General features: G+C 36.6%; 1 protein-coding gene and 1 long non-coding RNA gene across 2 annotated transcripts; one reads left to right on the top strand and one right to left on the bottom strand.

Annotated features, from left to right (window-relative positions):
* Positions 1 to 1,284: 1,284 nt before the first annotated feature.
* On the bottom strand, positions 1,285 to 27,401 carry DIO2 (iodothyronine deiodinase 2). The gene is given in 4 exon segments (XM_072839546.1): positions 1,285 to 6,456; positions 6,459 to 7,029; positions 15,037 to 15,310; positions 27,241 to 27,401. Coding segments are annotated over 3 exon segments (816 nt in total). The 5' UTR covers positions 15,259 to 15,310; positions 27,241 to 27,401; the 3' UTR covers positions 1,285 to 6,433.
* LOC140640324 (uncharacterized) lies at positions 14,940 to 19,428 on the top strand. The gene is made up of 2 exons (XR_012036991.1): positions 14,940 to 15,273; positions 19,134 to 19,428. It is a non-coding gene; the product is annotated as an uncharacterized lncRNA (long non-coding RNA).

Consider the following 27,401-nt stretch of genomic DNA (forward strand, 5'->3'; position numbering starts at 1 on the left):
AAGAGAAAAAGGTAACACCCAAAACGAGCAGAAACCAAAGACTTAGCAAGCACTGGAAGTTTCTAAAGCCCCTGGATCCATTCAAGTATCCCTGAGGTAAATTTCGTCCCAATCATTTCTAGGGTTTGTTATATTGGCCAATAAATTCCATAAATTCTAAATTTTTGTAGACTAGTTTGAATTTGTCATTTGCAGAGCCTTGCCAAATCCATGATGGAACCCTGGAGGGAGTCATATCTTTGTGAATTTCATTTCATGACTTTTACACATCCCATTGCACCCAGTACAGGTCATGCCCTGTAAAGAATAGAATCTCAATCAATAGTTGTCAAAGTCAGGGCACCTGGATGGCTCAGTGGTTGAGTATCTGCCTTCAGTTCAGGTTGTGATCCTGGGGTCCTGGGATCAAGTCCCACATCAGGGTCCCCACTGGGAGCCTGCTTCTCCCTCGGCCTATGTCTCTGCCTCTCTCTGTGTCTCTCAAGAATAAATAAAATCTTTAAAAAAATAGTTGTCAAAGTCATGAGTCCTCAACTTTCCAATAAGATTCTGGCATATTACATAAGACACTATAAATATTAATGAAATTATTGTATGCAGGAAATCATAAGCAATTTCAGAGTCTCAACATATATTAATACATTGGTTGAGTCACCTGTTTTGGGGAACACAAAGCACATATTTAACCATGTTGCAAATATATCTCGTCATTAACACACCACTGCCTACAGAAACCATTCATAGCCTTTACACCTTTTCACAAGGCAAAGTACCTGATATAAATGTGTTCAAAATTTTTTCATTCCACATTAACACTGTAAAGCATATTTTGTATAATATATGTATCTGTAAGTATATGTACACACAGATTTATAGATAGATGATAGATAGATAGATAGATAGATAGATAGATAGATAGATAGCTTTAACCAACTCCTGGAAAGTTTATTTATTGCACTTAAAAAACCTAGGGTGCAAATATAACAAAGTGAAACTATGCTCCACAGGCTCAATTAGGGCCCTTTCCATGAATTCTGTGTGTGACTTGTTCATGAATATGGAAAGTATCTGAAGATTTTCTTCTAACTTGTCTTGATTTCCTTGAAGACTCTGGCACACAGCATGAGATTAAAATAACCTGGCATTGCTGGCGTCTTTACCCACAAATACCAAGGAATAAATATTAGAATGATGGATTCTCTTTCCCTTGTCAACCATAAATGTGTTCCAGCCAGGGGCAAGGTCTAGAGAGTAATTTAAAAATAAACAAACAGAACCAAAGAGTAACTTTATTCTTTTATCCAAAGTTTATTAAAATACAAGAACAAATTTTAAAAGCACACGTACCACTCAGCACCAATATAATAACACTCTTTCTACTGATAATCTCCAAAGCATTTGTTTCTGCAACTGAGCAGCAGAGAAATACACACGTACATTCTCACCACATTTACCCAGTACCCATAGCATCGTGCCCCAAATATTCTCCTTGCCAGGGAGACAAAGATGGACAGAGGAAAACTAATGTGACTGTATCCAACCACTAACTGAGTCAGTGACTCTTTCATCAGTAGTTATCATTCGCACACTGGTCACCTCTGCACATCCCAGTCTCCCTCTCTGGGTGCCCGATTACTTGGGTTAGTGATAGAGTCTGGTGATAATGTGATGCAAAACTAAGTAAAACTGGCCAACATTCCCTACCCAAAATCTTTTAATTGCTTTGGTTATAAAGTACCGGATACTTATGTCTTCATACTCTTTCATCCTAATACACATAAAAAGTACATGGGCCAGTGATGTAGTCTGGAGAAGTCTTGAGAGAATTTTTATTTATTCCCCACCCCCTTCTTTCATTTATGTGTTTACCTGTTTGCTTTTGGGGAAAAGGGGGAGTTTTGAGCTCAAATAATGACTTCATTCAATATCTCTTGGGTCCTTGAGATCTCCTCAGTAAATATTAAATAAACTCCCTAGAGCTCTGGTGCTACTGCCCAAGATGGGCAGCAAGCCCTGACTTGCATGAGCAGTCTTATTTGGATATTTGTACATGTTTGCTTTCTATTGGTTCAGACTCACCTTAGAACACAGCTGGGTCTCTTAGGTCTGAGACGTTGCCTCTGCTGCTATCCAGAATATAAGGCATTAAGAAGTGGCCCAATATTGGTCTCATCCTAAAGTCATTTATTGACACCTAGGAGCCCTCTTCCACTGGTGAGAAGTTTCTTTTCAAATTCTCCCTAATCGGTAGACCAAATTCCCAGGGCCTAGTTCTTCCCAGTTAGCAACTTTCTGACTCTCCCAGGCCCTACTCCCTTCTTTCATGGAGGACCTCAAGATACTACTAAAAGAATGCTGATCAACAAGCAGGGACTGATACTCATCATGCCCCATTCTGGATGTACATATGAAGACTAAATTTGGAATCTATTTTTAAGGTAAAGAAGAAAGTAAGGAGAAAACTGCAATATAAAAACATTTTTGTTCTGATTTTTGGCAATATCATTTTAAGTTTTTGGAATTGGAATTCTTAATGTTAATCTCCACTGCTGAGAGACATGGCATTGGACATGTCCTGAAAAGCTCTAAGTGCTGGAGAGGTTTTCATTAACCCTTCAATGGGACGGAAATTGGTGTCTACATTTTCCCCTTTGCAATGGCCATTGTGATTCTAATTAAGCTTATTTTGCAAACCATCAATCTGATTTACAGAATGGAAAGTCCTGTACATCAATGCGTTCCTTTTGCTGTGGATATAACCCACAGGGCATGCTAAGAGCACCTTGTATCCAGCTGGGAATTCTCCCAAAGGCACAGATATTGTCTTTAACATGCCCCTCTGGTATTTTATGCAGCAAGGCGTACCCACACATGACCTCACCATATTTCATATTTTTTATTCACGAGCCCAAATAGTGACATATACTTCAGGCAAAATAAAAGACAGCAGGCTTTTCTTCTTTCCTTGGTCATAGAATAGGCATTTTCTGCTTAATGGCAGGAGAATTTAAATCAATAAGCCATTTAGAATTTGATATTACCAAAAATCAAGGGTACATTCTAAAACAAGGTGAAGACATAGTACCAGAGATCCAAAATATGAATATAAAAACTCATATAAGTTAAATGAATGTCAATTTAGTTATACAATGAAGAGTTACTAGTCTGCCTCTAAGGAGGTCAGTTACATTTTAATATTTATATCATACATTTCTACATTATTGTTCAGGCATTTCATTCATGCCCATTCAAGAAAGTCATTGTTGATTCACTAATATTTCCTCTAAGCAATAAAATAACATAAGTTTGAATAGTTCCAAGACATAAGTCTTTCAAACACTAAATGTTTGAGTAAATCCAGATGCTATGATAAGATCTAAAATCCCTTGGAAACTATTTCAATAATAGACAAGCTAATTCAGTTTAAAAGGCTAAACTGATAGCTCCATGTAAACATAGCCTATGGAGGGGAGATATTTAGGTCTCAAAGTTTTATATATATATATATATATATATATATATATATATACACACACACACACACACACACATACACACACACACACACACACACTACAATTGTTCAAAGGAACATATTTTACAAAGACAAAATAGGTGGGGTTGGTATTGACAATCTAATAATTTCTCTGAGAATACTAGCTAAGCATTGATTCTCCTCTACTTCAAATAATGAGTTCTTGTGATGTTCATAAAAGATACATCATAAGAAATCATAAAAAAATCATGTTGAGATAAATAGGTTACATAATTACAGGCCTATCATAACTCTGGTAACACCAAGACATTCTACATACTGTAGGATTCCTGAGCTTCGTCAATTCACTTTCTTCATTGGCCCCTAACTGCCTTTCTTCCAGAAAGTCTTCTATGTTCTATTGAACATATCTTTTTCCCTGATAGTCAGCCTATGCCTTTGTATATTTACTTCCACTGCTTCATTTTTCCATTGGAGTATCCTCGTGGAGAGGAATTGCACACACACGACCTTCTCTTTTCCTTAAACATATATCACAACTGGGTGCTTTTTCCATCATTCTTTTTCCCAGACAACTAGCACTGCCTTAGCCAAATCTCATCCCCCCACCAACTTCTCTAACATCCTGTTCCATTATTGTACATGTAGAACAAAGGGGAAGTTTAAGGTTAACCGGGGGAGTGAGCTGCAACAAAGTTTTCATTTGATTTTTCCAGGGTATCACATAATTTTGACACCACTTTAAAGGTAAAATTCAACAGGGACCACTGAACAATCTGGAATATAGAGTTTAACAAATGAGAACTCTGAAATAATCTATTTTCCATGGGGTTTTCCATAATGTTAGATGATGCCATATTTTCAAAATTTGCTTGGTTTCTTTGTGGATGTGTATTATAGAATTTAAGACACTGGGAAGCTTAAATGTTGCTGTAAAGAAAATTACCAGTTAAAATAGTGCATTAATGTCTAAATAATAAACTAGTAATATGACTGATATATTGCTCCAGTTTTGTTTTTTTTAATATACTTTTGGTTCTTACACAATCAGTTCCCACCTTTTTCTTATGTCAGGCAACTAGTTCCGGAAGATATTTTCAACTTGAGATATTTTTTTTCTATGACTTTTATTTTATAATTCAATTCTTAATGGAATGGTCATAAGAACCTTTGATTGTACATATCAATACAACCATATACTGTGATTTGACAGCATCCTCAAATTTACAATAAAGATTTATAATACAAAATTAACTGGTCTATTCCTTGGGGGTTATGCTATTTAGATATTATATTACAGGTAACACTATAGTACCTTTATTTTAAAGAGAAATATGGTGTGCTATATATATGTATATATATATATATACATATATATAGCATTATAAAAATGTACTATAGAGGTCTTAGATTATTAGACCTCAGCTAATTGGAACAAAGGAAGACTCCAGTCCAAATTCAAATGTAAATGGGAATTCCATTTCACCAAATTCCATGCCACTGAGGGTTGCCTTATATTAAAGCCTCCAAAATTATTAATTAGAATTGTCTCTAACTTTTTCTTCCTCTGTTTTGTAACTCAAGAAAACTTGTTTATTTGCACCTATTATTCATTATAGTTCACCTACTTTGGGAGGAGAACAGTGCTATAGCTAAATGACCAGTTCACCTACCTCCCATAGCAGCTGAGAATATATTATATTAATTATATTATATATATTATATTATATTATATTATATTATATTATATTATATTATATTATATATCTGAGCTGAAGAATGTACTTCCCAGCTCAGCATTCAAAGAACATGTTATGGAGACTGAGACCAAGAATGTCTGGAGCCACAGCATAATTGTAGGAATGGAGAGGGACAGATAAGCACCACTGGAACTACTGGTTTTTACATTAAATCAGTATCACAGGATATAATTCATCCATTGAAAATATACATACCACAAACCTGCCTCAAAAAGTAATTATTTCTACTAAAGAATCTTCATAATTACAGATAATGAAGTTTTTTTTTCTCCTTTCCATCCCCTTCCTCCCTCAATCTAGGAGTATATGATAAATATATTGATTTCATGTGTATATTCTCAATGCTAACTTTAGTTGAGCTGCTTCTTTTTCCAGCCCATGTATGTTTTTTGTTTCCATATTTCTGTGGCTAACAAATTAATTCCACTCTCTGTAGCTTCAAGGTGAAACTCTGTGAAGCCTCCTTGTCCTTCTGCCTCTTTTCCCTAGCTTGTCAGTTTGATTTTCTTCTAGGGCTTTCCCCACCTGCCTAGAAAGGATCCTTCAGATTTCAGATAATCATCCTAATCCTCCGGGTAGGGATCATTCTCAGTATCTACAAACATACCTGTGAGTTCTGGGATATTTAGACTGGCATAGAGCACCACATGGCTAGAAACTAGAACAGCAGAAACTACTTGAACATTGTTAAACACAAAGTCCTAACCAAAGAACCAGGCTCAAGGACTCTTTATAAGTTAATATTTGGGAATTTTCCAGTTGGGCTCTATCCGTGCTGAACAAAGCCTAGGCAATACCCCTTATATTAATAAGGACGATAATTCCCTAACATAGTAGTTATTCAGGTAAGTCCTTTCTTCAAGTCCCAAAGCATGCATCAGCTGTATTACTTCTTTCCCAAGGCAGAATGAACATATGTTGGAATAGGGTTTCATCCTCTCCATCTTGGGATCTTTTCACTAGGAAGAGATGTGCTGGGGCTACTATTTAGCCAAATGCCATTTGAGTGGTAAAAGGGGTATAGAGATGTTAGAGATGTTTATGTTCTTCTGACATGTAAATTCCTGTCTTTCAGCAAGGCAATGGGACTCAGTTGAAATAGTGGATTCAGTTCTTAGTTTCCTTTCCTTTACATAATTTAAAAAAAAAACAAAAAAACTCTTTTACAATCATACCTTTAACCAGCTAATCTAGATTTCATCTTTTGCTGAAATTCTTCTCCAGCCAACGCCGGACTTCTTGAAGGTTGTAGTAGAAGGGGCCCTTTCCTCCCAGATAAGCAATTTTCTGTCTCTGCACAATACACACACGTTCAAAGGCTACCCCATAAGCTACATTGGCATTATTGTCCATGCGGTCAGCCACAACTCGGCACTGGGGCGGCAAGGAGAAACGCTCCAGAAGCTGGTGGGCTGCTGCACATCGGTCTTCCTGGTTCCGGTGTTTCTTCACTTCAAAAGACAAAGAAGAATCACCAGGCACTGCCCAACCATCTGAAGGATGAGCCTCATCAATGTAAACCAACAGGAAGTCAGCCACTGATGAGAACTCTTCCACCAGTTTGCTGAAGGCTGGCAGCTGGCTAGTAAAAGGAGGTCAAGTGGCTGAGCCAAAGTTGACCACCAGTGGGCGCTCAGGGCTGGCAAAGTCAAGAAGGTGGCACTCGGCTCCATCAACTATCTTCACCTGGGCACCATTTCTACTGTTGTCACCTCCTTCAGAATTGGAGACATGCACCACACTGGAATTGGGGGCATCTTCACCCAGTTTCACCTGGTGGTGAGAAAAAGAAAAAGGGGAGAGAATACCATATGAAATGCATTGTCGCTCAATTTCACTCTATACAAAAACAACTGGCTCTAATCAAATGTGGTATTTCCTTCTTAGGATGTGCTAAACACATATTGATTTAAGGAAAGAGGCATCATGGCAGGTAATGTAAGAAATGGTCCTAAAAAGAGTAAAAATCTTTTTCATTCTATATATCACTGAGGATAATTGTTTTCATCACTAAAGTCATATTAGTTAGCTCTCTTCGTAATTATGTTGAGGCTGGTATTCTTTACTACCCTTACTATGCTGTTAATGGTTAGCACACATTACATAACAAATGATTAATTGACTTCATTTTAAAATGAACGACCATCTCAACCAATGGACAATGATCCCAATGAGATATTTCTGGCCAGAGCTAGAAAACCTGGGGTCTGCCATTTACCAGAAGGGCTACTCCCACTTCACCTCTTCACTGCCTCAGCTTTTCCATCTGTAAAATGGTGAGAATAGTACCTACCTTCCTTGGGCAGTTATAGGGCAATAACATCAGAAAATGAGCGCTTGTGTACTACAAATCATTGTGTGGGTATAGGTTCCATTATTAAATGCCACCCAAGCAGCATACCATTTCTCTAGGAAATTCTATGTTTTAAAAAAAAGATTATCCTTAGAAGTGATCTGAGCTCTTATCAATGATATCTTTCCTGGAGGTTTCTCGAGCTGCTGCTTTCTTTCCAGTTCCTATAACTAGGACCTCACCAATTTCATAAAACAAATGAAATAACAAAAACATACATTTATTCCAGAATTCTTTTAATTCCTCATTTATCAGGTAACTTTTGGTTTTGTTTTGTTTTTATTTAGGAAATCACAAACCATTAACCTGTCTATCATATATTCTATTAACAAGCTCCTCTGAACTATAAAATATTCAGGTAGGTAGAGAAGAAGGTATGCAAGAAAATTGTTCCACGTGCCCCTTTGCAAATGGTTTAAATAGCTGAACACAGACTGTAGGAAAATTTGCTGGCCTTCGGATCTGTAAATTGATAATAAAAAGCTGGCAACATAAAAGAACCAATTACTTCAGTTTGAATTAACACAGTCGGATCTTCCCCTAGAATGGTTTAATCAAAGCCAATAACATCGGGGACAACTTACAACAGCCCAATTGATTTTTATACACTATACTTAATATTATAAAACACTTCCAACTGGATCGACTCATTCCCTTCATATAAATACAGCCACATATAACACCGCTAGTAATTGAAGTCACTTAGAAGTAAATTGTTAAAGACTCAACAATCCAAACTGATGTAAAATACTCAAGGGCTTTTATTCAGACGCTTCTACCTAATATGGATGCATAACTCATTTTAACCATAGAGAAAGAAGTTCTTTCTCTTCCTTCTGAAAAATCCTAGCAATGAAGATTTGTAACAATACTATTAGTTTTCTTTAAAAAAGAAAATCTTGGAATAATAACCTTCTTTCTTAGTAAAGGAAGCTATTGGTATGATTTAAATAAGTACATTTGTTTTCAGTTACTATCAGGGAGAAAGTCACTTTATTTATATTAATTTTCTTGATTAATTTGCAAGTTACACTAGATAGAAAAATATAATAATCCACTTTCAGCTGGGTTATTTTATAAGAGGTAAAATAATACCTCACTTGTCTCGGAGGTATTGAAATACACTTAAAATTTAAAGATACACATTTTGAAGGTACTATAAACTTTTTAATCTATAGGTACTTCTTGCATTTTTTTTTTTTTAGATGGAGGTGGTGGGTAGCATTACCATTATCTTCTCGTTAGATTTTTCCCACTTAAAATATTGTAACAATCCTAAGAGGGCTGCTTTTAACGATATTGTGCTGTGTTGCTCAATTTACTGTGATATGAAGATCTGAATGCATTCAGACCAGTCTAAATCCATTAGCTGTTGTAGTGACTTCTTGTCAAGTGAGCAACCCATATACAGAAGAAAAATCATCTCTGGACTATAGACTTGTAGGTTCTTAGTAGGTGAAAACAACCATCTGCTTTTTGGAGTCAATTTAAAGACCTCTGATGCCCCTGACTCTCACCCAAGCAGAACTGCTGATACTTGCATTATTCTTGATTATTCAACTGAATAATCTAATCTGATCCTTCATTCTCTTATTACCTGTAGTTAATTTTCTTGGAAAGTTAAAGCACCTTCTCCTTCTTCTCAGTGACATAGTTCAGCCACATAATCCTTTTCAAAATACAGACTAGCCTACCTCAGAAAATTTCAAACAAGTATAATACATTCACTCTAGAATTAAAAATTAGAAAGGTTACCAAATACAAAATGCTTGTGTGTGTGTGGTGCTGGGGGCAGGGTTGGCATTTTGTTAAGCTGGGAATTTTGTTGAATGAATTACTGAATGAATGATAGCTGTTATAATACTGAGAGTAGGGGCCAATGAAGAATTTTATATTTAATAATAATCTTGATCTACAACGAACATAACTTTGTTTTGGCGATGGATATGCTCACTGAGTCAGATAATTTAGAAATGTGAATCCTGGAACCCGATTGTAGAGTTCTGCCATAACCAACACCAAATATCTGTTGGTGATTATCTGTTTTTGATTATCTCAGCTGGTCAGTGTATGAAATGAAAGTAGCCAATCCTTGTTATTTTGCTGAACAGCCATGGGGCCCTATTACAGATTGGAATGTCATAAACAGATATCCTGTTCATGAGGGTGACTATGTTAGAGAAGATGTGTAGGTTAAGACCAATGACATTAATAAACTTATGAAGGGAAAAAAAAATACAGACATTATTGTTAAGTCCCAACGTGAGTAGACCAGTAGTCTGCTTTTGTAAACATCATCTACTAATTGTAAAATTTGTCCATTTTTGCTAAAACATGCTGATGATAATTTAGCAATGATAAAATAAAGCTTTAGAAATTTTTTAAAAATGAAAGTCCTCTTTTAAAAAAGAACCTTTTAAAAGGACATTATTGTCCTTTCTCAATTGATATTTGAGACCAGTGTCATTTCTCATCTTCACATTTGATCTCCATGACAATTAAATTCCTAGTATGACCAGAGTTTCAAATGGAGAATTTCTTGGTTTGCTCAGTTATATGCCCTGCTGAGACAGAATGGGAGAATCACCATTGTCTTCAATGATGGAAGAGTCTTTGCTTTCCCCAGGAGCAAAGCATTCCTTGACAAAGAGCCAAAATGATGAAGAAAATAAAGTTCGTCCCATAATAACATTTAGGCTGCAGGAAAGAAGCTCAACAAAAACAAGTTATCCCCTGGTACTCCCAAACTTTGTTTTAATTTCCCACAGTGGCACAGAAAGTCTCCTGGCCACAAGTTACCTATCATCTTAATTTCTCCTTCTTAGAGGGTTTGTGTTTGGTTTTTGTCCTTAATGAGACATATTTGCCAAAGAGGCATTCAAAAGGCATTTTTTACTCTTGCGGAAGAGTAATTAGGTCGGTACCTCTTTCCCTGCCAGCATTAGCTGCTCTAAAGAGAACCCTGCCCAGTATTTAATGCCCAAACACAAGAAGCATCATTTCCACTAATTGGTCTTGAAGTTCCGATGTTCCCAAAGGGTCCCTTTATTTTGCAAGGATCAGAAAGGACATACGTAAAATGTAATATCGTCATCACTGACTTTATCTCTCTCATCTGCGCTATTACAGTTGTCCTTTCTTATGTTTGTGTAATCAACATCAACACAACACCAACAAGGGAGGTAAATAAAGGGTTGCATTTTTACAACACAGGGCATTACTAGGCAGAGCAGAGCACAAATGTTGTGATAGCCATATTTATAAATATGAACAAGAGTGTAAATATATGGCATATAAATTTGAATCCCTCGATGATGGTATCCCTTTTTCTGACAGTGTTCAGTGCATGGGGAAAAAGGATAATACCGCTTTAGCATGTGGACTGTGAAATGCAGGGCAAGGGAAAAAAAGAACCATTCATCAAGCAGAAGCTGGAAATAGAGCATATACTACTAACCTTGTTTTTTCTTTTTTTTTTTTTTCTTTTTTTTTTTTTTCTTTTTCTTTTCCACAGCCTGAGAAAGGCTTCTGGACAAAATATCACCTAATCTCATGATAAGAAGTAAGGCAAATGATAAAAATGGGGTGGTGGGTATGTCACAGAACAATATTTACACATCCTTCCTGCTCCCCAAAGCCCTGCAAGGCTTTATTAACCATCAAGAAATTTCAAATTCTTTGACTTAACGACCAGGCTACATCAGTGTCCTTACAATAGTGTCCAAACAATTATTAAGCAGCGATTTACCCATTTATATTCATATTGGCCAAATCCACCAGAGTTGAAGAATCAGCTACCTACTCTTTCCTCTGAGTTCGATTTCCTTTTGGCCATTCTCTTTTTGATTTGTACGTTGAAAATGTAGCTCTAAGATCTATCATTTTCTAGTGTTTTATCCAAGCGATGGACTAGCTCTCGCTATGGCCTCCTTTGTGTTCTTTTGGGACTATTTCTCTCTTAAAAAGGCTATTTTCTATTGTAGAAATTAGTGTCAAAAGGTTTGAGGTGAATGAAGAAGAGGAGGTGGATGTTAGAGACACTTTAAAAACCAAAATTATATGTTCAAATGAATATGTTTTCTGTGCTACTGCAACGTTAACCGTGCAGAAGCTAAACTGCTTGTCAGCATCTATACTGTGTGTTTACTTTTACACTTCATTTAGGTAGGAGCCAGGCTCCCAGACAGGGTAGTTTGCTTATTGGTTGCATTTTTGAGTCTTGGAGTGCCAGCACAAGGATGCAGTGTTAGATGCAATGACACAGATTAGGAAAACTTAAATAACAAACATCTGTTATTCACTTCTGTTACAAGTTTTCGTAGACTTCCTTTTTCATCAAAAACATGCATGGAACTCCATCTAACCAAGGGCAAGTTGTCTTTAAAGGTTTCCCTCTGAAGTTAATTTCAAATCCCATTCAATGTTTTAATATAGAAGCGTTGTTTTATTTTGTTCTGTTAATTTCCTTGTCACCTCCTATAGGAGCCAAATAGGGATAGCACTTTTACTGCACTTTCTCTAAATATCTTCCCAAATATCTGACCTTCAACAAGGGGAATTAGAAAGGACGTGCCTAATGTATCACAGGTGCATAAACCCCTTATCCTGGAAAACTCTGCTTCTGTGAGTGGCAGCCTCAAAATAATGCAAATCAGGATTGGGAAATACTGTGGTGCCGTCTCACACAGAACCTCCTCCAGTGTGGCTCTAGAACTGGCTACACCCAGAGACAGTGTCACAGATGACAACAGCCTTCAGGGAAGTGATTCAACCTGTTTCAGAGATTCTGAGTGACCCTTAAATTTCACCCAAGCCACTACCACCCTTGTCATACTTGGGAGACAGAAGGAAACCTAAAATCAAAGCAAGCTATGTTCACAATTTTTTATTCATTATACACTCAGTTCAGTCTTGTCTCTAGATATATGGGCTCTTGGTGGCTTCTTCTCATGGTATCTATTACATAAATCATAAAAAACAAACATAATAACGTCAGTTGTGAACTTGGTCACTAATCAAATCTATAGAAACAGGAGAAGAATACGTAAGCCATATGCAAAAACAAACAAACAAAAAAAAAAACAAAAAAAAGAAAGAAAGAAAAGAAAAGAAAAATTACTTGTCCCTGTCAATTTTCTGGAATACAAGTCACAAAATATTGCAACAGAATGGAACACTATATATTACTGAAAAAAAAAATCACGAAGTTTATTGAAGAGGCATTTGTTTGCTTTCCCCTCTTTATTCCAATAAGATGCTTAAGAGGAGAAACACTCTCACTTAATATTTGTAGGTAACAGCACAGCCCCCATATTTTATGTGAAATATCTATGCAAGCATATATGCATATAAGTAAAATTCTCCCAAGTAGTGACTTTCTTTTTATAGCAGAAGTCAATTATCTTTCAAAAGAGTAAGAGTTCAATATGCTGAGTTCAAGCCACTGGCATTGCCATGTTATCTTCCTAACACCAACAAAATACAGATGTAGACAAGGGAACTTGCTAATTAATACTGTGCCTGACACACTTGTGCATTCTCCACCCTCTTCCAAATTCTTAAGTCCCAAATCAAAGCATAAAAATTTCACATTCAATGATAGATTTGAAATGGGAATGAAATGGTCATCTCAATATTTCTCTCCCTCAACTTCCCTTCACCTCACATATATAGTATAAAGGAAATTATATGGTTAGAACTTTAAGCATTGTTTCATATTATTATAAAGGAGCTTTCACTTTCTAACAAGAGCTCTTACTATTCTCTGGCCTTTAGGACAACACATGCAGACCTTCTGCAGGTTACTTTCAATAATAAAGACATGCGTTGTAATAAAACATCCCTAAGTCACAATGAATATTTCCTTCTTGGACACTTGTTTAATTTTCAGAGAAACAAGCCTCCTCTGGATTCTTTGTGACTAGAAGTTACTTGTTTTCCTAGTGCATAGATTTATTTTTCTAGAGTTTATGTATGGGGGACTCATTCCCTTTCCTCTCTTTGATTCTTAGTTTTCATCCTGTTTCTGAAGTACTGATTATCCATAACGTACCACTTCATTGGCTTCCATATTCCTCTCAAAGTCCTTTCCCTGGCATCTCAGACAAGGTCCCCCAATACAGTTAGGGAAAACCAAGACTGTCTACTTTGACTGCAACTTTTAGCCAAGTGAGTCCATTCTTCTCAAGCCCAGAGATCTTTAGGAGTCATGTGATTATGGGCAAAGGGGACAACCAACAAAGGACCAGTTCTCCTTTGCCCCTTGAGATCTGAGTTGGGAATGTCCTACCAACATCTCCAAGCAGCCAAAAGGCTGGAATGTCAGTAAGTCTTAGAGAAAAAAAAAGATCAACTCTGGTTTTGAGAAGCAGTCCTGAGTTCTACAGCTAAGCGAGGCCACTGCTCCAGTGCTCAACACACGTGTTCTAACAATTCTGAGACTGTAAGGAACCATAGACTTCTCTGCTCTTTCTAGGACAACTCATTTTACTTTTGAGAAAGCAAATGTGGTTTCCTCTACAAAGTCTGGATTTCTGACAGCTAGTTCTCAGCTTTTTTTTTTTTTTTTTTTTTTTTTTACAAATTGATATCTAGTAACCCAGGACTCAGTGACTGATAACCACTTCAAAAGGGTTCAAATCAAATAAGTCATGGGGATGAAAAGTGTAGCATAGGGAATATAGTCAATAATTCTGTAATAACTGTATGGTGACAGATGGTAACCACACATATCATGGTGAACATTTCTTAATGTATATAATTTTCAAATCCCCATGTTGTACACCTGTTCAATGTATGTCAACTATCCTTCAATTAAAAAAATATCCATGAGGACACTGCACACAGGGCTGCTTTCATTAACTCTTACCCCTACCAGAAATGAGGGGGCTATTATGCCAAAGCATACCGTATGTGATCATTTTGTTACACCTTGCCAGCTCTGAGGGTTCTGAGTAGCATTTTCTTTTTTTCCCTCGCTTCTCAGTGCCCACCATTGAACTACCTTTCCTAACGTACCTCTGCCTCTCATCAGGCAAATCATCAAAACCCCAGTTTGTGACAAGAGCAGGTTAAATAAATGCAGCAGTCTCCCCTCCCCCAATATTTTCTGACTTTTCCTAAAGTTATTCAACCAGCACAAATAGCCTCTACTCCAAAACTGCAGCAAGATATTAATGACCCTTATTAGAAAGCCTCCTTACTCGGTCACCCAGAGTCATTAGGGCTTAATACCTGTCACCCCCAAATCCAACCTGTGTGACAGGTGTGGAAGGTGCAGGAAGGAGCTCCCTTGATCCTCACCACCAGGGCCCCCCAAATAGAGCTCCGCGATCCCAGCCCAGGGCTCCCCACGGCCTGCTGTCCCTGCCTTGCCAGCCCCTGTCCCTGCTGACCACGGGAGAAAAACCCCTGTCAGGGCAGCTCACCTGCTTGTAGGCATCGAGGAGGAAGCTCTTCCAGATGCAGCGCATTCCCTCTGAGGTCAGCATGCGCCTCCACTCCCCGCGAGTGGACTTGGAGCGGCTCAGCAGCAGCACCACGTGCTTGAGGAGAATGACCGAGTCATAGAGTGCCAGGAAGAGGCAGTTGGAGAAAAAAACTGGCAGAATTTGCAGTGTGATCAGCAAGTCTACGCTGAGGATGCCCATCTTCTCTGCCTCCCAGTCAGTTCCCTTGTGCGCTCTGGTTCCCCTTCACCCTCTTATTTAAAAGGGGGGTGGTGATAGAGGGGGTGGGGGAGATAAAGGGGAAGGCCGGGGGTGGGGGGAGAAGGAGAAAAACTAAATTAAAAGGAAGCCCAAGTTGTCTCCTCTTTCAAAGAAGCAGAAATGGCAAGACCAAGTCCAGTCTCTCCAGCCCAGCAGTTGGAGTGTGCCCATCAATTCATTCAATTCGGAGCTGCTGCTTTTTTTTTTTTTTTTTTTCAGGATTTAAGATGTTAAAAAAAAAAAAAAAAAAAAAAAAAAAAGAAAAAAAACCCACACACACAAACTGGCGTACCCGTCCCTAATCCAGTTACCCCTCTCAGAGTCGGTTCAAGACAGGCAGTTCTACTTTCATTTCTAAGCACCTATGAGACTGTGGCAGAGATTGCAAAATTTCCTTTAGCTTTTCATTGTCTCTATGTTCAGAAACGTAGCCTGTTTCTTTCTTGAATTGCCAGAGTTTTAAAAATGTGCTTAAAGGGTAGTTTTCCCCCTTCTTTACTCCGTTTTACACACACTTTCTGTTCTCCTCCCAGGCTGTCTCTCTCTCTCCCTTCCCCAGGAGCGACTGACTCCTCTCTTCCTCACTGCCTCTGGCTTTCCCTTCGTGCTATCTGTCTGTGGTGCAAAGTGCCTCTCTCTCTGCAGCCCAGTGAGTCTCCCTGAAGCCTTTTATACATTCCCTGGCTAATTGCTGCAATAGAGAAATGAAAGCCTAATCTTGGTAAAGATCTTGACGTCATTGAGAAAGAGGGCTTTACTTTGGCCAGAACTGCAGTGAATAGAAAAGCAAAACTCGACAACTTTTTTTTTTTTTTTTAGAAGGGGGGGCGGGTAGAAGGACAGTGGAATTTTGCTTTGTGATTTAAAAAGAGGAAGAGAGCGAGAAAAAATTAATACCTTTGACAGTTTTCAGGAAATGCTTCCAGACTTTGGGAAAAGTAATTTAATGTAACGTCTAAATTGAATTGATAGGGAAACACTCTCTCCTCTGATGATTATTATTGTTATCCTTCATTTATGAGGGGGTTTTGGAAAGAAAGGATTCTGGAAGGCAGGTAGAAAAGAGGAAGAGTACTCAGGGATGGCCTCTGTTTTATTTCTTGGAAGATGTGGATGCTTACATCTGGTCTTTATACCTTTATACTGTGACAGTTTCTCATCAGGTTTGTGACCTAGGTTCTTTAAATATTTTTGAGTCATGTTCTTATTTAAGAAAATTCAAAATGAGTTGTGAGGTGGAAAACTTTTAAACTCTTTGAATACCATTCACAGCATTTCTCTAAAGCTTCTTGCAGAAAATTAATACAAGTTTTCTTTTCAGTGTTATTGAAATTTCCAATGCAAAAAAGAAAAGAAAAAAAAAATCCTCCAAATAGGAAAATAGCTAGGTGACCAGACCTTCTTTTAGTTCCATTTTGCTTATATATAGATTAAATTAAAACTTTCTATCAAATGGCATTAAGATGCCCTAAGACTGAGAAATAAATTCTTTATAAGTGAGCTCTCTAAATTCTGCACTTTCCCTGCTTCTGTTAACATAACCCTTAAGAGACTTGAAGCTTTAGGGAATCTTCCTTTTTCTTTGAAAAAAAAATTTAATTAAATTGGTAGGTGGTAAGGAGCAGACTTTGAATTGGTTCAAGAGCCACACTGAACTTTGCTCAATGGCTCCCCTCTGCCATTAGTCTCCAAGACCAATGGCTATTTAGGCAGACAATGCTCTGGCACAATGCCATAGCCCCCACCTCATTCTAGTTTTCCTTCCTCACTTACCTAACCGATCACTTCTAGGAATTATATTTTCTTGGAAGAAGGAGCAGTAAGTACAGACACTGAGGTAGGGACATAGAATTTAAATTGAAAATTAATTAGCCAACTTTCCTATATACACAGTACTCTCATTAAGCATGAGCTAAGCAGGAGATAGAAACTTGCAGCCAATACATTTCTGTGTTTTGTCCCTATGGCTATAACCTGCAAGATTACAGAAATAATTTAAAAGCCTAGAGCAGGGGTCATTAATTGATGGGCTAATGGGCCAAATTCTGCATATATATGCATTTTATTTGGTTGGCCTAGTGCTTTAAAAAATATTAATAATACAATGAGAATGCTTTTAGCTTTCATGAAATCAGGGATTCCTATCTGCTTTCTCTATTGCTATCTTCCACCAGTAAGAACCATCCCTGGCATACAGTAAATCAAGGATACATTGAATGGATCAATGGGCAGGGTATGCAGTGCTCCACACTAGGGGGCATCATTCACATACAATATGAAATGGCTAGAGTGCCCCAGAATTATACACCTGGCTGGTCTTGAATGAGGCCCTCCCCCATTGACACAACCCTGACCATTCCCTATTGTCTTAAAAACCTGATTCCTTCATCTTTCTCATGAGTTTAGCCCATTATGAATCTTGGATTTATATTCCATGGACTAAATTTTGAGAGATTTCAGAGCTTAGAAAAATGAATTTAAACTACATAGAAAAATATTTTTCCTATGACTATACATTGTTGGCTAAAGAACTATTCATATACATGATATACATTTACTCCATTCATTCAATATTCTCAATGTCCCTACTGAAGAAAAAAGACAAAGAGAGGGAAGTGACAACATGGCATTTTAACTAGTGTAGATGGAAAAGCTAAAGTGACAGATGAAGTCCCACTCCACAGTGACAGAAGGTCTAGAGTCAGGAAATGATGTTTCCCCTCACTCTTCAAGCCTTAAAATCTTGCCCCTTCTCAGACATTCATTTTGACCTGTTTGAATGAAAGCAGTGCTTATTTAAGGCAGAGACTTTAGCAGCTATAACCAATTCTTCCTCACTTGTCATTTGCTTTCAAGGAGAAAGATATGATTAGAAATGGCAAGCTAAGGAGGGGAATTGGTAGAAAATCAGAAAAAATGTTTTCTTCTTAAATGCAAAGTTCAAGGCATATCGAAACTACAAATGATTGTAAATCAGAATGGCTTTTTTTTTGGTCTTTTTATTTTCCTTTCTTTGGAAGTCAGATGTGTTTGAGGGTTTTTTTTTTTTTAATAGAAAAACAAATAGACACATAACCAAACTGTTCCTATCATTTCTCAGATTTCTTCCACCATTTTTTAAATGAGTAAATAAATGAATCACAAAACTGAGAGCCATTCTTTTACCTGTTGGACAATCTGTCCCTTCTAGAAGTTACAGTTCTCCAAAGCTATTTCTTACACAGTTTGCTTGCTCTAATTATTAACAGTATTCAGCACTTTAACTTTCAAGTAACTTTGTACCCATGAAGTAAAAAAAATAATGTATACAGTGATAGAGAATGATTTGTCCCATCATATAGGTGAAAGAAAGTGGATCATGAAGGCTATAGAGTCAGAGCTCATGCTGATATTTTCTCTAAAACTGAACCTCACTTTTTTCTTACGTAACTGTTTTGTGGGTCCTGGTCATACTCTGAAAATTGATCCCCTTGCCAAAAGTGGTTGTGCTAAATTATTTTACCTTCTAAATTGCAAAGGATATCTGGGATTTCACATCTGTTTAATATTGTCCTAATTCAAGCTCCTGGTTTAGATTTCATATGGTCATTTCAAAGGCTTGGATATCTTCTTGGCCGTATTAGTGTTCTTAGCAATCAGCATTGTAATCAGCTCATTGCAAACCAATGTGTGGCGTGTTGGTTGAATTTCTCCATATAACACTGTACACAGGTTTTAAATTCTAAACAAAGGCAGCTTAGGGCAAAATGCTTTGAGTTTTTCAGTAAGTGCAGAACTGCTGTAAAATTGTTTAATTTTTTTTTCTCTTTCTACAGTAAGAGAGCATCATGTCCACCATTGCATCCCTCTGGTTGGAAAAATAAGAATATGAGTGATAAGTCTTCCCTTAATTTGCTCTTTGACTCAAATTGAGACTGAGAACATGAAGCTGGATAACCTGAAAGCAGATTTGGAAATTCCAAGGATAGAAGCTATCGCTGTTATCTCGTTATTGTTCTATGAAGGAGCCAAAGAGCATCCAAAGAATTCTGTGGATTTTTAAGAAGTCTTATTTCACATAATTTTATTCCTTGTAATTCAAGCAATTTGTTAAATATAGTTTAAAATGGAGATTAATTCTTCCTTTATTAAAAACTTGTCAAGTAAATAGATTATAAATCAAAAAATGTCTGGTCAGGACAGGTGTGTTGATTTGGCGTTTGGGAATATGATTGCCAAACACACCACCCCCCAAATAGCGCAGCTCTTATCAGAGAAGGGAATAAAACACTGCATGACCTTCTGTCTCTGCAAACTCCTACTTGTGCCCAGGAGGGAGTTATAATGAAGGGTTTGTACCACCACTACTGAGTCATTCAGAATTCCCTGTGGGCGCATCCATTTTACAAACACAGCCGTGTTCCCTTGTGATGAAAGAAGCTCAATGGATAAAATAGACAACCCCAGAGTAAACTCTGACACACCTTGAGCAAAGCAACTTCGGGCTGGGGCAGAGAAGGCAGACACTGTGGGAGGTAGGAGCATTCTATCCCAACAGCTGGTCTTAGGTTCCTTTGCAAGCCTTGGCAGAAAACACAGGCTGAGGTATTAATGCATTTTTCCCTCAGGAACTGCTGCTACTCTTTTGTTTCCAGGCCACCTACTGGTAAGACAGAGAAGGAAAGGAAAAGGGAAAAGACAAGGGGAAAAGGAACGCAGAAATGAAGAGAAAGAAGATGAGGGGGTAGAGAGAAGAGACGAAAGGAGAAAAGAGAAGTTTCAATAGCTGCCTGCAGGAGGCTGTGAGCAAGACAGCCTTAATGCCAATTGTGGCAATGCTTTCTGTGAGGAAGACAGCTGTCCAGAAACTGGATGGAAGCCACCACCTCATTTCACAGAGGCCACTGAACAGCTGTTTCGAGACAACAGCCTTCATTTGCTATTGACCTGGTCTAGATCTCAATTGATGGCCAATACCCGCCCCCAGCTGCCCAAACCTCTCCGGTGCTATGAGGCTTTCTGAGTGTTATTTACTTTTGAGAATAGTTTATTAACCTCTAGAGACACCCAAGGTTGGTGGTGGGGAAGACAAGAGAATAGAAAAGAACACAGTAATGTTATACAAGATGAATTCCTTCAGGACAAGAAGCCCTCAGAATGGATACACTGAACTCATCCTCTTTTCCTAAAATTTGACTCAGTGTCTTCATTCTCTCTAAATCCTTGACACAATGCAACAGACAGAAAGAAACAGAGGAAAACAGTAAAAAAAATCATCATCTTTGGAACACCTTTTCTTCTACTTTGTTCTACTCTATAGCTCATAGGAAACCACCAGCTGACATTAAGTTTTAAAATAAAATAGGCCATTCTTTATAAACAGTTTTATAGTTGCCTTTTAAAAAATCATTTATACATTGCCTCACTCATATACTGAGTACATGAACAGAGCATAACAAAATATATTAAGATTCATGCTGGTTCATGCAATTCCAGAGGCAATAGTAACTTGTTCCCACTGAGAGCAAAGGATGCCACACCTCCTCTCTCAAGAACTGGTAGCCACTAATGCACAGAGAAAATAAGCTAGGTATTCTATTCTAATCTCACCATCTCAGTGGAGATGATAAAACTAATAGAATTACTATAGCATCAAAAAAATCCACACTTGACATGGGAATAAAATACCTGCAATGAGAATGACTATACAATGAGATATGTTACCAAGGGAGGTTATGAAAATGTTATCAGTGGACTTGTTTTCAAGATAGGGAGGGAGGCTAATAAGACAATCTCTCAAAACCTTTTTAAACCCATGGTAATCTGAAAATAATAGTTTAGAATAGTTGAAAATGTAACAAATACATAAAACCATACAACTGGGTGAGTAGCAGAATACCATAATCATATTGTTCTGTTTCCATGTAAATTTTGAAAATAATTTTTTTCTAATTAAGTAAAACCTTTTGTTTTTCTAAGAGGTAGTAAACAGGAAAGCATTTGTTCATCGTCTAAGGACAAAATATAGGGCTTAAAATCAAATCTATTTTTAAAATCCAACCTTATTTATTAGATGGATGCTAGTGGTCTTTTATCAAGACACAACCACTTAGATAAATGATAATTTAAAAAAGAGATGTGTACTAATTCCTGAATACTCTTATTTTGTTTTCTCAGGAACATCTTCTATCACTCAAAATCTGCTTTCCCAAAATAAAACCAATACACTTTATGATTTTTGTATCAGGAATGAACTAAGTGATACACAAATCTAAGATGCTGAACTCCTCAGCCCCAGTATCTCTATTTCTTCTTGATAAATGTTAAATAATACCAGATCACTCAGCAAATTGGCATTCACCTCTTGTCAAGAAATGTCTCATTCTAGCAGACTTTAATCATCAGACACAGAATCTATTTTTGGGGCCATACAGGCCCATAGGATCAGAAACAAACCTCTGAATTGATTTCCCACCTATAAAATAGAGCTAAAAATGTCTTCCTGTACTGACCTCATGTTTGTGGCTAACGTATCCATGTTTTTAAGAAAGTCTCATTCTAAGAATATTCAAAATAAAAAGCAATCTTGGTTGGAAAGTTTATTTGGACCTATCTATATCAACAGATTTCTTCTAATAAAAACTCCTGGAAAAAATATTCCTAGCAGGCCAGATCTGATTTTAGTATGAATTACCAATCTGTTCTAAATGACTTTAAGGAAACTCTGGTTACTTAGTGGAAAACAGGAATGATTACCTGTATTGGTGGATATTAGGGATGCACAAACTTTGCCTAAAAGATAATAATAATCAACCTGAATCTTTAACCAAAATCAACCCCGAACTGAATGGTTTGAGAGCCCTCTAGAGAGGCATGTTCCTTAACTCTAAATTATTCATCATGTAACTACTCCTGCATCTTCCATAATTCTAGGGAGCCTAGAAAGAAAATCTACCCAAATGTCCCTGGTCCTAGAAAACAATTGTTCTCCTAAGCTTTCTTGGGCCAGAATGGACAAAGGAGGAAAACCACTGATATTTTAATGGATAATATTTATCAAACTGAAGCTTCAACAAAATCCATGTCTGCCACTATCTGTGGCATTACTTTGTATCTTTAAGAGACCATTTACTCATCCTACACAGAAATATTTCTCTTCTACCATGGGACCTCAGAACTACTGGTCTTAAAAGAGCTATCAAAGCTATTTGTTTTTGTTTTTTTTTTTTTTTTTTTTAACAAAATTACTCTTCTATAAGGGGCTAGCAGGCAATGGGAGAAGGGAGACAAGAGATAAGGCAGAAAAATAGAAGACAAGGCTGGATTTAGAAGGATGAATATAATAAGGGTTAGGGGGTCGTGCACATCCAGTAATATTTGATTCCTTGATCACAGATTTTGGATCTGCTAATATATTAAATATTGGATAAACAGAGAAACATAAAAATGTAGAGGTTAGTTCAGTGAAACGATAGGAAATTGGAAGTCAGAGTGTAAGATATTTTCCTCTTCTGTGTGTAGCCCCAGTAAAAGGATATGGGAAATGTGAAAAAAGGGATAGGAAAAAGTCAAAGGCATCTGCTTACATAGTAAAATAAGCTCAGATACACTCAAAAGATCATCCACCAGAAGACATTTATTCAATTTGCCAATTTATTTTCAACAAGCATTTATTAAAACCTACAAAGTGCTTGTCATTTTGCCGGTCATTGAAAAGGATTACTGGTCTCAAACAAATTTGGAGTCCAGTAGGGGGAGACAAACATGTAAACTAAAGAAGGCAACTCATGGTATAGGTGCTATAATAAATAAAACTGCAACATACAGTATGGTATTAAAGAAGAATTAGCCAATTCTATGTGGGATAAGAGTCAAGAAAGTATTTTTTAATGAAGAAAATACACCATCTCCACTAAATATAGTACTGCAAAATCAAATTTAGAAATGTGGTATTTGATAATAGAACAAGTTCAAAACAATGTTTATGTATTACTTTATCAATAATCAAAAGATTACTTTATCAATTATCTCAATTAGAGTTATAAATGCATAGTATTTTTTGACCTTGGAACTAAATTATATAAGTATATATAACCTTCTCTTGATAAACAGTGTGTAGCTTGTTATAGCTACACAAAATGAAAAAAAAGATTATTAAAGCTTTGTTCTGACAGATTCTACCAGTAATAGCAAGGAACAGGGACCTAAATATATTTTTTCTCTCATTTTATAATTGAAAGTTAGTATGTACAAGTTCAATCTGAATGTTATGGATGTATTATGGAAGATTAGAAGTACTTCTTGATAATGCTGTTCACATCCAGTTAAAGAATAATCAGTGATGGGAAGAACAGTGACCAGGTCAATTCTAGTCTTCCACTACCACACTTGTATGATTTCAAGCCATTCATTTCATTTTTAGCTTCTTCAGGTATGTCATAAAGGCAAGCTCAAAAAGCACACTGAGATTCCAAATTAGTGAGTATCTAATATTGTAGCTTTTGGAATCTTATGCTGCTACAGGGGAAAAAATGGGTTGAGTAACTCAGAATCCAAATTTTCATTCTTCTAATTCTGTTCAGTCCATAGCGTAGGGTATCCCTCTTGCTTCTTTATTTGTAATTTTTATTACTTTTGTCTTCTCATGACAAATCCCCCAGATAATGAATAGGATGCAGGGTCAGAAACATTGACGATGTTTACTTGTTGGAATCATCTAAGCTAGTGCAAGAAAGATGTGGAAATCAAGATTTTATGGAAGTAGGATATATTTATGAAATATAGAGCCTGTAGTATATATGCACGAATGAACATTCTTGTTTCCACATTTGGAGTATAAACTCCTGCTGGGAAATAGTTAAACCTTGGGATTTTAGAAAAACTTATTATGGAAAAACTCAAAGACATGGAAAAGTAGAGTGATGAGAATAAAGAATCCCATGTATCCATCAACCAGCTTCAAAAGATATAAACTCATGACCAATCTTGTTTGATCTCTACCACTCTCACCTAGTTCCTGGCTTTCAATGTAATTTTGAAGATAGTTCAGGTCAAGTTTTTTATTTTCCCAAAATATCTATGATGTTTCTTTGCCTACAGAAAGCATCATATAAATTAGCTAGCTAATTGATTTATTCTCTTATGTCTACCTTTTAACTCACTGTGACATTTATCTGTCGAGCTCCTAAGAAAGAAATGGAAAACAGATATTCCTCCCCATCATTTTTGAGCTTGAATCCAATTTTTCATCTGAGTGCCCTGGTGCTACAGTGATGGCTATTGTAAAAAAAAATGTATAAACAATAAAACTGTAACATTTTTCATAAATTATTGAATGAGTCATTTCCTTTTTTCCCCCATTTTTAATGGTAGGCAGTACACATGTTGACTCAGAGTAAGATTGCTTTTTAAATTATGAGGTGGTCTCAGTTTACTCATTTACATTCATCCCAAAATGCAATGTACTATAAGGTACAACATGAAATTGCCAACTATGTCATAAGAATCAGATTGTGATAGAACAAAAGCTGATAAGAACTCATGGAAGTGATCAATGACAATCTGATGTGCTTCTTAATGTGAAATTTCTCATGGGGAAACTTCATTAATACAAGAAAATCATGATATTTACTATAAAAAAAAATCATATGAATGTAAAACTTAACTTCTTAGTGAAACCCATAATAATAGGTCTGTGTGCCTGTTCCCTAAAGTCATTCTCCTTTCCTGAGTCATCAAACACTCCCCCAGGGTAATGATCTTTTCCATTAGAGATTATTCCATCTTCCCAACTACTTACCATTCCAGAACAACTCTCAGCCTAGAAAGTGATGAAGAGATGTTTGGAGGGTTTTATGGAAAATATAATGCTTTTCCCCATATCACTGATCACTAAGGGAGAGTGTAGAGGATGGGAGGGCAGCAGCATGTGCATTTATTTGGGTGTTTGCATCTTCTCCAACAGAAAGTATAAATTTTTAGCTGATACTATGCCAGAATAGTGTACTTGCATATGCATGTACATTAAATTTTGTAGGTGTGCTTTGCTATATTGGAAAACATATTCAAATAATAAATCTCAATAAATGAAAATGACTTTCTTTTCCTACAGTATATAAAAATGCCAGGGCAATCTGCTTTCCATGTTCAGACACCAAAGAGCTAAACATTGAGTGATACCCAAGTTTATGAGACACATAAAAATGAAATAAAAATGGGTAAGAAGATAAACATTTAAAGAGATAAACATTGTCAAACAGAAATGATTACAAAGTTTGTAACAATCTGCAGTTTTCATTGTTTTCTGTTTACCTAGCTTTCCCTACTATGAATTTCTTTTGCTCATTTCCCTTCTTTTAATAATGTATGTTCCCATAATCATTGACATTAAAGTAAAGGATGTGAAAAAGGACCCAGTTTATATTTATTGGGAGAAACATCAGTAACCTGAAAATGCAAAAATTTCCTTATATACTTGAATATTTCATCTAGCTACTTTCTTTTAATAGCTCTGGAAAATTGAGCTCCTTCTTCACAGGGGTACTGTCTGTTTACTTTGTACTATATGAAACCACCATATGCAACCTTTTTTGACCTACTAAAACAGCAATTTCATGTTATTTAACCTAATAATATTTAAAATGTCAAAAGGTCTACAGATTGCTGTTACACGTGAGCTTACCTACTGTTATTTCTTGGTGAAATGCACAGAGAAAAATGGAAGTATTTCCAGTGGTGCACCCTTGACATTATTTGAAATTTTATTTTTAAAAAATCATATAAACAATGGAAAATAAATTATTTTTTAGTCTGGCTTGTCATTGTCTCTCTCAGTGGCCTAATGTAGCCCCTGGAATAAGTTACATCCCCTATCCATTAGTGCAATATACCCAATGGTTCCTTCTTCAAAACGATGACATCTAATGTGTGTAAGAACACAGAATGTTTCTAGAAGATCCAGTAATACCTTTGGCTAGAAAACATGTTGTAGACAACATGTTGCTTTATTACTAACAAATTAGACGTTCTTATATTGCAATAATGATGTGGGGGCAGAGGAAGGACAATCTCATGTGTTAGAAGTAGAAAGGCCACCTTGAATGTGAGACTGATATTCAACAAGCCAAGTTCTATAAGGATGGGACTCAGATTTATAAAGGATTTTTATTATAATATAAAAATTTGAGATTTTACTTATGTGCATAAAAAGTTGAAAGAATGACTCAGACATTTTAAGATTATAGAATAATTTCATCTCTGAAAGAATCCTACATCTCTGCTATTCCTAAAGCTATCATTCTTAATGGGAACCTCAGTAAGACTTGGTTTTTAAGTCGCCTTCTCAATTTGGGGGTTAACTTAGTCTGTCCCTATTGTAGAAAAAGTTAAATGAACTCCATAAAGCAGTGTTCTGTAGACACTAAGTCACCACTTTACTTCTGTGACTCACCTTCATTAAATATGTCAAAGCAAAATAAAGTAACAGTAAAGAAATGTTGATTATATCATAGGCCACCAAGCAAGTACCCAATTATCTTCTCACATAGTCTTCTTTTTTCTAATATTAATATCAACACAAACAGCACCAACAAGTAATGATAGCTGACACTTAGTGAGAACTTCTTAAATAACAGTAACTCTTCTAAGCATTTTAATTGCACTGAGTCATTTAATATTTGTAACAATCTTATTGGCCTAAATACCAGTATTAGGCTCATTTCATAAGTGAGAAAACCAAGGCTCAGGGAGGGATGAAATAAATTGCCAAAGGTCACAATCTTCGGGGCACAAAATCCTAATGCTGGAAGGTGTCCATGAAGCAGGCAACCAGTTTATCCCTCAATTTTGTGTGATTGGCTAAAAAAAAGAAAAAGAAAAAGAAAAAATCCTCCCCTTCTGAAAAAAGAATTTTAAATCCTAATCCCTAGAACCCATAATTGTTACCTTATTTGGAAAAACGGTCTTTGCAGATGTGATTATGTCAAGGCTCTTGAGATGGGGAAATTATCCTGAATTATTCAGGTGGGCCCTAAATACCATCTTATATTTTTGTAAAAGAAAGGCCGAGGGAGATTTCATACAGGAGCTTGTACACATGCACACAC

This window comes from Canis lupus, chromosome 9, assembly GCF_048164855.1.
Source record: "Canis lupus baileyi chromosome 9, mCanLup2.hap1, whole genome shotgun sequence".
Classification (NCBI taxonomy): Eukaryota; Metazoa; Chordata; class Mammalia; order Carnivora; family Canidae; genus Canis; species Canis lupus.